The sequence below is a fragment of the Nymphaea colorata genome, chromosome 10 (assembly GCF_008831285.2).
Source record: "Nymphaea colorata isolate Beijing-Zhang1983 chromosome 10, ASM883128v2, whole genome shotgun sequence".
NCBI classification, from domain to species: Eukaryota; Viridiplantae; Streptophyta; class Magnoliopsida; order Nymphaeales; family Nymphaeaceae; genus Nymphaea; species Nymphaea colorata.
In genome coordinates this window covers 6,992,414-7,008,374 of record NC_045147.1, presented here as the reverse complement: position 1 = coordinate 7,008,374, position 15,961 = coordinate 6,992,414, and the positions used below count along the sequence as shown (strand labels likewise).

Here is a 15,961-nt window from a genome sequence, read left to right as displayed (position 1 = left end):
TTACGCAAGTTAAACAGGTTAATACTAAAAGAGTTAACGTCTAAACGAGTTAAATGAGTTAAATAAGTTGAGTTCGACGTCGATTTTGTGTAGTGGAGTCGAACTCAAGCAATCGAACTGGCTAAGCTCATGCTCGACTTAGTTCGTGTGTATATATATATATATATATATATATATATATATATATATATATATATATATATATATATATTCGAATTTAAGAAAAAAAATCCATCCTCGTCAACAACCATGCTAAACAATATATATATATATATATATATATATATATATTTCCAAATTTAACACAAAAATAACAACGAAGAATGGCTGGGTTAGTATGTTACCGTGGTAGCTGGATGGACCCGCGTACCCATATTACGTGGTGGTATGTTTGAATTTGACTTTGGGTCGAAACCAGATCTAAACTGTATGAGAATGAAAAGCAAAAAAAAAAAAAAAAAACCCTACGCCGTCTTCTTCCTCAATGCCTCTCGAGTATCGACTTTCTTCCTTCTTCCAACGGCAACCGCAAGAGATTTTTGGGCAGCGGCAGCGACTGGCGACGGATGACTAGTGGACGGTCACGGACGGCAAATAACTTGCCTCACTGACCCTCTCTCTCCTCATTTGCCTCACTGACCTTCTCGGGCTCTCCCTCATTCCTCCAGAGCTCCCTCTTGTTCTCTCCATAACGGACGGCAAATAACTTGCTTCATTGACCCTCTCGGGCTCCCCCTCATTTGCCTCACTGACCCTCTCGGGCTCTCCCTCATTTCTCCCGACCCCCCTCTTCTTCTCTCGTCTCTCGCTTTCACTTTCGGTGTTTTAAGTTTGGCAGCTTGGGGAATGCGTTTTTTTCTCTTTCTCGAGGTTGATAACGTATTAAAGGGGTTGATAATGTATTTATAGCATTTAGGGAGCAGTGATCCTGCATTTTGTTGGATAAGCGATATGTGAGGGACAAAACATTTAAGTTATTACTATCGCATAAAAAAAATTATGTTGTTTGTTGATATCATTTGTTTAGTTTTTTTTAAAATTTTAAATTAAAATTTTAATATTATCACATAAAAAACACAATTTATAAAAACGCCTTACCTGTATCGTTTTCCACCCGTACCCTTTCCCACCCGTACCCGTACCTCGATAACATAGCTTAACATTGACAGCGCTATCCCGATTAAGGCTACAACGTCAAGAAGAGCGTGACGGGAGCAGCTTGGGCCTCTCTTCCTCTCTCTGTTTCCTTCCCTCGACCGCAGGCGGCAGGATGGCCATTTTGGCTCTCCAACCCTTCTCCGCTTTCCCGTTTTCTCGATTGCATCCTTCGTCGGTAAGGCCAATGGCAGCGGGGCTGGTGGCGGTGAAGCCAACAGCACCCTCCTCCACTCTCATCACCTCCCCTCTTAAGAAGGTCTGTCTCTCTCTCCCTCTCTCTCTCTCTCTCTCTCACACACACACACACGCACACACACGCACACACACTTTTCACCAATAGTAGCATTTTAATGCAAGGCTCGGTTTTCATGTTCTGCATATTGAAGGTTAGCCAACTCTTCTGTTCGTTTGCTCGCCATTTACAGGTTAGGGTGTTTCATCCAGGTATTGGTCCCGATTGGATTAGGCACGGAAGAGATGGAGGCCGCGATCTTGATTGACATCCTGCGGAGGGCAGGGGCTAGGGTCACTCTTGCCTCGGTGGAGCCGCAGATGGAGGTGAAAGCTTCTTGGGGGGTGACGCTTGTCGCCGATGCGTTAATATCGGCGTGCGAGCTGGAGGTTTTCGACCTTGTGGTCCTGCCGGTAAATATCTTTTCCTCCCTACTTATTTCATATTCTTCTGGTGCACTCTATAGTTCCGTATTCGTCGGAAGTTTATAGTTCCGTGACTCGCTTTGTACTGTACAGCCTTTTCTGGTGAACTATTATTTATGACCTTTTGTTATAAAAAATAACAATGCACATGTCTGAAGGATCCAGTAGGTTCTCCGTTTTCCAGCATCACTTAAGTGAATAAATGATACCTATTACTGGCTCTCATTGTCTTCTGGACATGAATTGAGTTCAATCAGTCTACTAGTTAAACTTTGTATTATTAGGATTCTATTGTCTTTTGAGGCTGGCTGTGAGTTCGTCCTCAAACTTTTCGTCTCTTGTGTCTCACATAGCTTGGTTCTGTTTGTATGAACTCCTTATTTTTCCAAGTATTAATTCATTAAACCACCAGAGTATGAGAACACTGGAGATAAGTGAACTAAGTTTTTGCTGTCTGACCAAACTTGTTCCATGAGAGGCGTGTCACATCAATATTCTTGGTAGGCTGATCCATATTAATTGTCCAGGCTTGATAGTTGAAAATAATGCAGGAAAAACAAGTATAATCGTTTAACCTGCTGGCGATGTCTTATGTTTGTTTGTAATAATTTTTGAGTTTGTTTAATTGCATGAACTGAAATTCAGTTTTTGTTATGAAATGCAGGGAGGAATGCCCGGTTCTGCAAGGCTTAGGGATTGCCAAGTTCTAGAGAAAATAGTGAGAAAGCATGCTGAAGAGAAGAGATTATATGGTGCTATATGTGCTGCTCCTGCCATTGCTCTTCAGGCTTGGGGCCTTCTAAAGAAAAAGAAGGTCATACACCATTTTCCTTTGCAACGTGCTACTATGTATAGTAAAATCTAACCCATTTGGCTTCGGTCTATGGCAGCATGACGATAGTTTACTTTACATCAGTTGATGTTTATTTAGCTATATAGTTAAAACTTAAAAGTGCTAGATGAACCTAGGCTACAACCTCACAAAAAAGCCTAGGTGGGGCCTAGGTAGTGTTCAATTACCCATTGTTCATACCGGATTCAACCGTTGCAGATAAAAGTAGAAAGAAGAACAAGAGGCAATGTTGTAAAAATACGCATTGTAATGTGTACCAGTCAGCTTAGTAGTTGTATATATAGCATTGTAAGAAATCATAAATTTATTTTTTACTATTGAATGACCATTGCCCTTTACCACTTTGAACTCTGGTTGTTCTCTAATACATCCATGTGCTTTGATTGTTTTCTCACAAACAAAGTTGTAAGTGGACCAGTGTCCAGTAGCACCTTAACCTTATGCCCCTTAAGCTTCCCTTCCACACACATAACTTGGTGTAGATAGTCCCCAGCCAATGTGTGAAATGAGATTTCTGGAGCAGCCTCATCTTTGCTGCCCTCATCATCCTCTACTTCCTCTTGGATCACTGGTTCATCCTCCTCATTAGTCTTATTGGCTAAGTGCATATGAAACTTTTTACAAACATGCCCAGAAGTCCATTTTTTCCTCACATTGAAAGCATAACTGCTTTCCTCGTCTATCTCAGATCTGCTCCAGATTTAGTCTCTTAGCAAGAACAGGCCGGCCTTCAGTTACCTTTCTAGAAGCTGAAGGTTGTCCACTGTTCTCTCCTGGCGTCAAATTTGGCTTCCATGCTGACTGCTTAGGAAGCTTCTGGTCCCAGTGAGTGACTCCCAACCTGCAGCATTTTCCTGTGCCACTCTTCAAAAGCTTCCAACAGAGGCTGGGATTGTGTGGCCTGCACCTCTATTCTCAGTTCCTTTTTTGACCATCTTACAAACGTCCCCACCGGGTCCTCCATAGGCCACCCTCTCACATGTTACTTGTTGGATTAGAAGAGTTTATGTTTCTAGGTGGCTCTTTGTAATATTAAAGAGTTGCAAGATCTCTTTAATATTTTTTTTATTTCTCTTTGATGTAATCTCTAAATCTCCTTTTTACCCTAATCTCTTTATAATCGAGATTAGGGTTAGTGAATAATCAAGTTTTCTTTCTCAAAGTCTTACGACTGCTACTCTCTCTCTCTCTCTCTCTCTCTCTCTCTCCACATCTCATGACCTACCATCTCCAAACCTCACGGCTGCAACATGGTATCAGAGCCATCGTGACTGGCGATGTGAAGAAAGCAGTGGCTGAGGCGTGAATCAGGCTGGCAATGTGAAGAAGAAAACTGCCGTCGGCTTCTCCTCCTCATGCTATCTCTTCCACCGCCTCCTTCTCCTGCTCCACACATTTAGTTCAAGTTGATTGTTTTCCAGCAACTGATCGTGTGGAGAAGTCTATTCACGCTATGAAATCTGCGTGAATAGACTCCAACTATGGGTGTTTAAACATATATATTTTATCGCGGCTGGGTGGGAGTCTGCGGTAGTTTATGTTGAATGTTTCTTGTTGTTGCTATTCATCATTAGTGGAAAATAATCTGTGGTACAACAGCGTTAGATGCATAAATAGATAAGCTGTTGGTTGCTAAAGATAGTGCAAGTAGTGTATAATTTTTTTTGTCGTTGGATTGCTGGATTTTCTCTGTCGTGGGGTTGTTGGACAGCAGTCTTCTATTTGTATTGTTGGTGTTGTCAGTCTTTTATTTGTATTGCTGGATTTTATCTGTCGTGGGATTGTTGGACAGCAGTCTATCGTGGGATTGTTCTCTATTGTTGGGTTGTTGTTTTCTGTCGTAGGGTTGCTGTCAATAGTTGGACAGCAGTCTCATATCGTGGGGTGTTCAGAAGCTGTGTGGGAGAAAGTGTTGTGCATCTAATGTTGTCGTGTGGTGTTGGACATGTGTTATTGTTGATCGGTCGCAGCCTTTATATATATATATATATATATATATATATATTCTCACTTGCTGGTGGTTGGGTAGATTTGCGATGGCTGAAAATCATAAAACTGATTTTTCTCATGTGATTAAAAGCGGAGGAAATCCATTCTTCTATGGTTCTACTATAAAGTTAGATGGATCCAACTATGAAATTTGGTCTCGTGTGTTTATGATGTCTGTGATTGGACATCGGAAGGAGCATGTTATTGAAGAAGATGAGCCTGTGGAAAAGAGTGGGAAATATGTTTCATGGAAGGAAGATAACAATATTGTCATGTCTTGGATCATGAATAACGTGCAATCACAGATTACTTCTACTATTGCATTCTATACCTCTGCCAAACACATGTGGGATTTTCTGAAACAAACTTACTCGAATGACAAAAATGTTAGCAAGATATTGCAGGTTGTTAAGATGTGTTTATATTCAGTTTTAGGTTTAAGAGGGTACTTTTGTAATAACTTTTCCTTTAGATGGTTCTCTTGTAACTTCTCTCTCTCCTCTAGTCTATATAAAGAGGAGTTAGGGCAGATTTCGAGGTTAATCAAAGATTATTCTTTCTAATCTTATCATGGTATCAGAGCAGCAGCCGTCTCCTCCTCGGCGCGCCGATTGAGCGGCGCAACCCGCCGCCTGACCGCGCCCATCGCTGCGCTTCCTCTGCCCGCTCGTGTCCACCCGACGCCTCCGCCAGTCGCTGTCCTGCCCTCCGCCAGTCACAGTCGCTGTCCTGGCCTCATCTTCGCCGCTGCACGCTGCATCGCCTCTGCTGTCTCCACTCCGCCCGTCGCCGCCGCTTGCATCGCTGCCCTCTCCGTCCGTCGCCGCCTGACCACGACCGTCATCGCCCTAGCGTCATCGCCCGCCGCTGCCTGCTCTCGCAGCATCTCCGCCCGTCGCTGCCATCTCCGCCCATCTTCGCTCCTAGTTTCTGCCTGCTCTCGCAGCATCTCTGCACCGCCGCTGCTTCGCTGCTGCCCTGCACCGTCGCTGCTCCGCCGCTGCCTGCCACCGCTGCTTCGCTGTCGTCTCTGGTATCTCTCTTCATTCTTCTTCGTCGGCTTGTGTCTGATCAGCGTTGTCAGTTTCGTTCCAGCCGATCAGACTTATGGCTTACTTCGTGCGTTTGACTGCTATTGCTCGATGATCAGCATGCTGTCTTTACATATGTGATTATATTCCTTGTTGCCTGCACTTCTTATTCCGTGGCTCGGTGTCCTCCTTTGTGTTGAAAGATGTCTGAAATTAGCAGTGGAGCTAATACCTCTTCCTTTGCATCGTCGGGAGAGATGAAGAGTTCCCCATTTTCTAGCATTATCACCAAAATGGATGGGGGAAATTACGAGATGTGGGCCATGCAAGTAAAAAGAACCTTGATCGCTCATGAGAAGGAACATCTCATATTGGAGTCCGAGCCCGTACAGAAGGTAGGAAAATATACTACTTGGTTTAAAGATAATTCGTTGGTTATGGTATGGATTGTTGGTACTCTTTCTCAAGACATTGCAAATGAAGTCTTGTATAAGGAAAGTGCAAAGGATATGTGGGATTCCCTTGCAGCCACCTATTCACAAGCAAGGAATGAAACAAGAATTATGCAGCTTCATCATGATATTCATCAGATGCGACAAGATGGTCGACCTCTTCATACTTATTATTCTAGTCTCAAGTCCATGTTTGAGAGACTAAATAGCTACTTTCCTGCATGTAAGTGTGAACAACAAAAGGCATATAGAGATATGCTTATGGTAGGGGTATTTCTCTCTGGATTAGACTCTGTTTATGAATCAGCAAAGAATCAGATGCTCACTAGTCCCTCGATTCCTCCTATTGATGAGGCTTATAGTAGGCTAAGCAGAATTCCAATCCCTGCGTCGACTGTTCTTGATACCACTTCTGCTATGCTTGCTACTCGTGGCAAAGGTGGGTCCCTCTTTGCCAGAGGACGAGGATACCGTGGTCGTGGCAATACCACTTCGCGCCCAGTATGTCAGTTTTGTCATCGCATTGGTCACACTGTGGATAAGTGTTGGCAGAAACATGGTCGTCCAGCTGTTGCAAATCAGACTGTATTTACTGATTCTCCAGAGCAGCCTAAGCCTCAGCATACTGTTTCCTCCAGTGAGTTACGTGCAGATGATATTATCTCTCAGTTGAGAAACTTGATTGGTGATAGAACTCAACTAGCTCCTGATCCGACCACCTCTACTATCACTACTACTGCTGCCAGTGCGTCTTCATCTGGTATGTATTCTGACTATACTCCTGCTACTGACACTACAGATTGGCTCATTGATTCGGGTGCATCGACCCATCTCTGTGGAGACAAGGCTCAGTTTACTTCTTATGTCCCTACTCCACCTGGTCGCTCGGTTATTCTAGCAGATGGCAAATATTCTCCAGTTGTTGGACATGGAGAGGTCCAACTTACTTCATCATTGCCGTTGCAACATGTTCTTCATGCACCAGAATTCCCACATAGCCTACTGTCTATCAGTCAGATTACCAGAGATTTAAACTGTCGTGCGATATTTGACTCCTCTTCTCTTGTGTTTCAGGATATACTGACGGGCAGGGTGATTGGCAGTGGCCGTGAACAGGGAGGTCTTTACAGGCTAGTGCATCCCTTTCCCTTTGCTGGGTCTACCTCTGCAGGGTCGTCCTCCTCCTCGGCTTATACTTGGCATTTACGTTTTGGACATCTACCGTTTCAGAAACTGCTGCATGTTCTTCCTCAGCTGTCTCCTAAGTCCTCCTTTCAATGCGAGTCTTGTCAGTTGGGCAAACACCATCGGTCATCCTTTCCTCCGCGGCCCAGTAGAAGTAGCCATTCTGTGTTTGAGTTACTTCATTTTGATGTTTGGGGTCCGAGTCGTACACCTGATCTTCAAGGTCATCGATATTATCTTGTTGCTGTCGATGACCATAGTCGTGTTAGTTGGGTTTTTCTTATGAAGCATAAATTTGAAGTGGGTCATGTAATCAAAAATTTTATCAATGAAATTCTGACTCAGTTTGATACTTGTGTCAAAATTGTGCGCTCTGACAATGCTCTTGAGTTCTGTGCTTCCTCTTTAGAACAATTTTTCAGGGATAAGGGTATCATCCACCAAACCTCTTGTGCCTATACCTCCCAACAAAATGGGGTTGCTGAACGGAAACACCGTCATATTCTTGATGTTGCCAGAACCATTATCATACATAGCCATGTTCCCCATTCTTACTGGGGAGATGCTGTTCTCACAGCATGCTATCTTATTAATCGTATGCCGTCATCTGTGTTGGGAGACCTTATTCCTATCTCTGTCCTCTTTCCTGACAGAGACTTGTTTTTTGTTCCACCTCGTGTTTTTGGATGTGTTGCCTTTGTTCAGTTGCTTGGTCCTGGGTGAGATAAGTTGTCTCCTCGGGCCATCAAAACGATCTTTGTTGGTTATTCCCGCACTCAAAAGGGATATCGATGTTATGATCCTTCTACTCGTCGGTATTATGTGAGTGCTGATGTTACATTTTTTGAATCAACCTCTTTCTTCTCCCCCAATGGAACTCAATTAAGGGCGCCTGAATTGAATGATGAAGTCCATTTTCCTCTACCTCTCATGAGTTGTCCAAAACCAGTAGATCCACGTTTTGGGGCTGTCTACCAACGTCGTACTAAACCTGTTGCGCCTGTTCAATGTGCACCTGTGCCTTCACCCAGCACGCCCAAGGTAATTCCTGACACAAACTCAACTGACACTTTTTTATGTAATGATGACATAGGAGAATGTCACGAGCATGTTCATGCTCCTAATGAACTTGATATGCCCATTGCTCAAAGGAAAGGCAAACGCAGTTGCACTTTGCATCCTATCTCTGGTCATTTATCCATGGATAGACTCACCCCTATGTACCGACAGTTTGTAAAGGGGCTGTCGGCTATTGCTCTTCCACAGAATCCCATGGATGCTCTCTCTGATCCCAAATGGGCCGCAGCTATGCAAGAAGAGATGGATGCTCTTCAGTCTAGAGGCACCTGGACACTTGTTACTCCTTCAGCTGATGCCGCCATTGTTGGATGCAGATGGGTCTTTACTATCAAATACAGAGCGGATGGCAGCATTGACAGATATAAGGCTCGTCTGGTTGCAAAAGGCTATACCCAAACTTATGGGGTTGATTATTATGATACCTTCTCTCCTGTGGCACGACATGCTTCTTTACGGATTCTCCTTGCTGTGGCTGTCAGCAAGAATTGGTCCCTATCACAACTTGATGTCAAAAATGTCTTTCTCTATGGTGACTTACATGAAGAAGTGTATATGCAGCAACCACCAGGGTTTGTTGCTGAGGGGGAGTGTCAGAAAGTGTGCAAATTGCGAAAGACGATTTATGGTCTGAAACAGAGTCCTCGAGCTTGGTTTCAGAAATTGTCAGAGAATATTGAGAATGAGGGCTTCAGACGCTCTTCGGCCGACCATTCCCTCTTTGTCAAGAAGACTTCTACATGTACGGTGATAGTTCTTGTCTATGTTGATGATATCATTGTTACAGGGGATGATGATCAGGGGATTTCCAACATCAAGGATGTCCTTGGACAACACTTTGTCACCAAGGACCTTGGTGAACTACGTTATTTACTCGGTATTGAGTTTGCCAGAAATCAAAAGGGCCTTATCATGTGCCAGAGGAAATACGTTACTGATGTTTTGCAAGAGACAGGGATGCTGGGGTGTCGACCTGCATCCACGCCTATGGATATCAATACCCGCTTGTATGATGATGATACTGAAGATGTTGATGCGAGACAGTATAGAGGGATTGTTGAGAAGCTCCTATACATCACTGTTACTCGACCTGACATTGCCTATGCTGTTAGCAGAGTGAGTCAATTTATGGATAAGCCCAAGAAAGTTCATTGGGATGCTGCTATGATGATTCTTAGGTATCTAAAGAATTCACCAGGAACGGGACTCTTCTTTCAGAATGGTACCTCACTCACTATATCTGTGTATGTTGATGCCGACTATGCAGGATGCCCCTCGGACAGAAAATCCACTACTGGATTTTGTGTGTTTATTGGATCCAACTTGGTTACATGGAAGAGTAAGAAGCAAACTGTGGTTGCCAGATCAAGTGCAGAATCTGAGTATAGAGCTATGGCTCAGGGTACTGCTGAAGTTATGTGGGTTAGATCCCTGATGTTGGATCTTACTGTCGAAGTGCCTCTTCCTATGCAACTGTTATGTGATAACAAAGCTGCACTGTTTATTACTAATAATCCGGCTTTTCATGAAAGAACCAAGCATGTTGAAGTAGATTGTCACTATACCAGAGACATGATTCAAAAGGGGTTTGTAAGTACCTCACACATTTCAACTACAGGGCAAACGACTGATATCTTTACTAAGGCTCTTGCAAGGGGACCATTCCAAAGCTGTTGTTCCAAGTTGAGCCTATTTGACATATACGCTCCAACTTGAGGGGGAGTGTTAAGATGTGTTTATATTCAGTTTTAGGTTTAAGAGGGTACTTTTGTAATAACTTTTCCTTTAGATGGTTCTCTTGTAACTTCTCTCTCTCCTCTAGTCTATATAAAGAGGAGTTAGGGCAGATTTCGAGGTTAATCAAAGATTATTCTTTCTAATCTTATCACAGGTTGAGGAGGAATTACTTAATTTGCAACAGGGCGACCAGAGTCTGGCTCAGTATTTCGCTTCTCTCAAGTCAACTATGAATGACTTAAAGTTAAAGCATTACGTTCTCCATGTCCAACATGCCATATGACCCATGGTGAACAGTCCATGGTTGCGAAGTTTGTACAAGGTCTCTCTTCTGAATACACAGTTGCAAAGGCACAGATGCTGACTAGAACAGAAATCCCTGACCTGACTGAAGCCTACAACAGACTCAGCCGTCTTGATGTGACCTTCTCTCTGCCCTCTAGTAATATCCATGCCTTTGCCTTGGCAGCCTCAGGAGGTCGTGGACGCCGTTCATTTAGGGGGAGAAACATGGGTCGAGGGTCAGGAGGAGGTCGAGGGAGATTTCAGTGCACTTATTGTGGGAAAATAAGACATTTGGAAGACGGATGTTGGGATAAACATGGCCGTCTTTCCGCGGCGCCACCCCTACGAAGAAATGTTGCATCTAAGCTGGGAAAGAACTCTTTACACTCTCCTATTGGATCTGCCCAAACAGCGTCATCAGTGGTAGATGAGTCTTTATCTTCTTCTCACCCTGAGACAGTGACTGTGAGCATGAACAAGTCAGAGTATGAGGACTTCCTGGCACACAGATCTACCCAACCATCGGCCTCTACAGTAATGATAGACAGTGCTATGTCCGTTGATACTGTCCCACATGATACAAATACTACTTGGATTATTGATTAAGGAGCATCGATGCACTTTTGTAGTAGACCTTCTATGTTTATTGTCCTCTATTCATTACCTCAGACACATCATGTAAGACTTACAGATGGTCGATGGTTACCTATTATGAGTTGTGGAGATATCAAGATCTCTCAGTCTATGACTATTCCTAATGTGTTATATGCTCCTAAGTTTCCCACAAATCTGTTATGGGTTGGACAATTGATTAATGATTTACATTGTCATGTTATATTTGACTTTGGTGTATGTTCATTTTAGGACTTGTAAACTGGGAAGACGATTGGTGGAGGCTATGAGAAAGGGGGCATCTACTTTTTATCGGATCCAGTGGGTATTGCAGCATCATCGATCACTTCATTGTCCTCCTCCTTCCAGTGGCATCTCAGACTTGGTCATCTATATGTCTTCAAGCTTCATTACTTTCTTCCTCATCTTTCAGTACGTACCAGAGTCATTTCAGGTTGAAGCCTGTCAACTAGGCAAACACACCTGTAGCAGTTATTCACCGAGTCTGAGTCCGTCCAGTTGTGGACTATTTGATCTTCTTCATGTTGATGTGTGGGGTTCTAGCAAAGTTGCTAGTAGGTCAAGATTTCGTGATTTCCTTGTCATTGTTGATGATTATTCTCGAGTCACTTGGATCTTTCTTTTGAAAGAAAGGTCTGAAGTCGTATGTACTCTCAAAAACCTTATTATTGAAATAAAGGCCCGGTTTGGTATTCTTGTTAAAAGCATTCGCACTGATAACGCTCTTGAGTTCAAGGCATCTACCTTAATGAAGTTTTACTCTGATAATGACATTTCTCCTCAGTTTACTTGTCCCTATACCTCCCAAAAAAATGGAGTAGCTTAGCGAAAACATCACCAACTTTTAAATGTGGCTCGTTCCCTAATGCTTCATAATAATTTACTTGCATACTTTTGGGGAGATGCCATCTTCACTGCCTGTTACTCGACCAATCGTTTACCATCCTCCTCCATTGACAACAATGTTCCCATTAAACTTGTGCACCCACAACGACCCTTGTTTTTCGTGGCTCCCAAAGTATTTGGTTGCACATGCTTTGTTCACATACTTGGACCCACACGTGATAAATTGGGTGCCCAAGCCATTAAGTGTATCTTTATAGGCTACTCTAGAAACCATAAATACTACAAATGCTTTGACCCCTTGATTGAAAAGGAGTATATCAGTGCGAATGTCACATTTTTTAAGTCTAAACCTTATTATAGCTTCTCTCCTATCTCTACTAAGATGCCATCATCGCCTGACTCGCTACCTATTCCTCCTATTCCTTTGGAGTCATTTTCCTTTTGAATCTCCTTCTAAAGAAACTTGGGAATAGAGGTTGCTCGAAATAGAGATGGTGTCATTCTCTCTCAATGGAAGTATGTTATTGATTTACTGCAGGACACCGGGATGCTAGGAGCTAAACCGACTAATCTACCTATGAATGCACACATACATCTTCATGATGACCAAACAGAATTAGTGGATTCTCGATCATATAGATCACTTATTGGAAAACTCCTCTATGTTACTGTGACAAGAGCAGACATTAGCTTTGCGGTGGGGAAACTAAGTCAATTTATAGAAAAACCCAGGAAAGTTCATTGGGATGCTGCTTTGATGGTGGTCAAATATCTGAAATCGTCTCATGACAAAGGTCTTTTGTTCACAAAAGACAAGACCCTAGAAGTGGAAGCCTATAGTGATGCTGACTATGTTGGCTCAGTGAAGACAAGAAATCTATCACATGATTCTGTGTATTTGTGGGAGGCAACCTTATATCGTGAAGAAGCAAAAAACAAGGTGTGGTGTCAAGATCTAGTGCAGAATCCGAATACAGAGCTATGACTCAAACTGCAGCAGAACTAACTTGGGCTAGATCCATGCTATCTAGCCTAAGTGTGTCGATTTCGCTTCCTATGAAGATGTATTGTGACAATCAAGTAGCCAGTAGTCACATACATTGCAAACAATCCAATTTTCCATGAGAAAACTAAACATATTGAAGTGGACTGCCATTACATTCAGGATCTCGATCAAGGATGAACCATTGCCACTATTCATGTTCCTTTAGAAGATCAAGCTGCGGATATCTTCACCAAAGCTCTCCGTATTGGTGATTTTTCTAGATGTTGTGACAAGCTGAGCATGTTTAATATGTATGCTCCAGCTTGAGGGGGAGTGTTGAATTAGAAGAGTTTATGTTTCTAGATGACTTTTTGTAATATAAGAGTTACAAGGTCTCTTTAATATTTTCTTTATTTCTGTTTGATGTAATCTGTAAATCTTCTTTCTACCCTAATCTCTTTATAATGGAGATTAGGGTTAGTGAATAATCAAGTTTTCTTTCTCCAAGTCTTATGGGTGCTACTCTCTCTCTCTCTCTCTCTCTCTCCACATCTCACGACCTACCATCTCCAAACCTCACGGCTGCAACATTACTTATACTCTATCACTAACCCTCATTGCTTGATTTTAGAAAGCTCAATTTTGAAATCTAAATATGTTGAGGGCCCAAATCTAATGGTTAGAGCTTCTACGAGTTGGGTCCAACTGGGTTTTTCTTGCTAGGCCACCAATCAGCAGTACCAGCATATGGCTGGTCCTTCTAAATGAACAGCAGCGTGACCCACACAATTTTCAATTGTGATGCCCTGGCAACTGAAGTATTGTTCTGCTCTAAAAACTCAGCTAAATGGGTCTGCATTGCAAAACTTTGGAAAATCCATTTTGGGAGGTCAGTGCAACCTTGATGAATCCCCCTTACGCAGGAATAAATCAAACAAGGGATTTGAAGTCAGACTCGTACCTGGATTGTGTGGCAGAACAGGGGTATTGTGGTGCAGACTGTTCTCGCCGAATCGATTTAGCATCTCCCACAGCATACCAAACATTTCTGCCATCATGGTCTGCATTCGGGTATTGACCTCCATCAATCTCTACCCTAGGTCACCCTAGTTCTGCTGGACTCCATCTAAACATCCTGCCATCAGCCAGCACTGTGAGTGCTTCTTTACTTGCCATAAGGCTCCAATACCAATGAATAGCAGCAGTATCAAGGTTCCTGCAGATTAGAATAAAATTTCCTCGTGCACCCTCCCCAACATTCTATTAGGGGCATAGGGCCAGACAATCCCTCTCACCAAGAGGTAAACTTTCATTAATCTTGCATAACCCTAAAACAATAAGACTTGAGGTATTTAAGCTGTAGTAACTGGGTGTAACAAGGGGCCCGACTCATTATTCTTTACTTTTAACTATTTACAAAAGAGGCCCTCTAACCTGTGTATCTCCTATGACTATCACATTGCTTATACAGTGTAGAATGATAGAAAGGACAATAACACACAGGCAAATGTTACAACATGAGCAGAACTGATATACAAAGTACCACTGGACTGATGTGACTCTTAATAGGCAGTCCTGTTCAACAAAAAATTGGGGTAAAAAGAGAGGAAAACAAGGAGAAAAGCAGAAAATTGGTGGTTTTCAAACTCATGTCAATGAATATATTGTAAGATAGAACCCAAAAAAAAAAAATTGTTTGTTTGATCTGATTAAGTGCCTCAGCCTACGCATCTACGCTGCTGTCCACTGCCTAGTGCACTTTTGACCACAAAGTTATTTTGTAGACAAAAACCTCTAATGATATGCTCTCTTTTAGGAATTTGGTCATTTAGTTTTGTTTCATATGCATTATGTTATACTCAAACTGTTACTAGGTAACTGGCCATCCAGCATTCCTCGACAAGCTTCCTACATTTTGGAGAGTTAAATCAAATGTACAAGTATCTGGTGAAGTTACCACAAGCCGTGGCCCAGGAACTGCTGTGGAGTTTGCTTTGTCTTTGGTTGAGCAGATTTTTGGCCAAGATCTAGCTCAAGAGATTGGAGGGACACTAGTAAGTGTCTTTTCTATTGATGTTTTTAGAACTTCTATTATAAGAAGCTACATTTCCTTTTCAACTTTTCTGTTAAGCTTGATCAGGAGTCAACTTCTTTAGATTTGGTGTCTCACTATCATCTTGTGCTTGATCAATTACAGCAAAGTTTTCATGTTTGCCTACAAAATCATATGCAGTGTGACAAAAAGTGATTATGTTTTGGTTTCTAAAAGCCTAAAACACACTTTGAATTTAACAATGGAATTGGAACATATGTCCCATGGACTTTGAATGAGGTTGATGCACCTGTGGCCTACCTATTAATGTGTTGGTGGTTCTCTCATTCAGTGACTTCAATTGTCAGCTATGGCTAGCACAGTCAGCTATGTACATGCACGTTAGACTTGTCTTTAACTTGAGTTGATGTTGTTTAGTGGGTTACAAATTCATAAGATTTTATTAGTTTAGCCTCATGGAGAATTTATGGCTTTTTGCTTTGGTATCAATCTCATAAAATGTGTGACATAACCTGTATAGGACGAATCCAAGATTGTGTACATAATGTAAATAGTTGCAAATTTAGTTTCGTAATTTTAAAATAAAAAAAAACAGAACAAATGCATAATAATAAGAAAAGTTAAGAAAAAATTGGACAAAAATTTTCTCTTTGAAAAAGTATGAACTGCATAAACATAACAAAATAGCAAGTATATACTACTTGCAAGGCACACTTCCGTTAGAATAATCAAAATCGTCCACTTAAACTTCTTTGAAACTTGAATACTTAAAATGGGTATTGAATAATTTCTTATTATTGTATATGAGTTCCACCTTGGGGGTCTTGCAACAACTTTTGTTGTAAAAGTTGAATTTCTTATTTTGGAGGGCTGACATAGACTCTGATATGAAGTGCCATGAGAGCTTTAATATTGTTGTATGGAATAGGTTATACATTTTACTTTAAATATGTAGGAATGCCTTCCAAGGTGAATCTCGTGCAGCCTTAAGAAATTTATAAAATTTTTCTCTTGCCGGTT

General features: G+C 42.1%; 1 protein-coding gene across 4 annotated transcripts in view; it reads left to right on the top strand.

Moving 5' to 3' along the window:
• Positions 1–1,002: 1,002 nt before the first annotated feature.
• LOC116262516 (protein DJ-1 homolog C) overlaps positions 1,003–15,961 on the top strand; it is a 32,916-nt gene continuing 17,957 nt past the window's right edge. The window contains exons 1-4 of one of the 4 annotated variants that reach the window (XM_050080038.1): positions 1,008–1,414; positions 1,603–1,803; positions 2,480–2,629; positions 14,763–14,942. In XM_050080038.1, coding sequence (XP_049935995.1) covers positions 1,271–1,414; positions 1,603–1,803; positions 2,480–2,629; positions 14,763–14,942 — 675 coding nt within the window. In that variant the 5' untranslated portion in view covers positions 1,008–1,270. Of the gene's footprint in view, positions 1,415–1,583; positions 1,804–2,479; positions 2,630–14,762; positions 14,943–15,961 lie in introns of all 4 variants that reach the window. The other 3 variants (XM_031641964.2, XM_050080040.1, XM_050080041.1) reach the window with 3 other exon arrangements.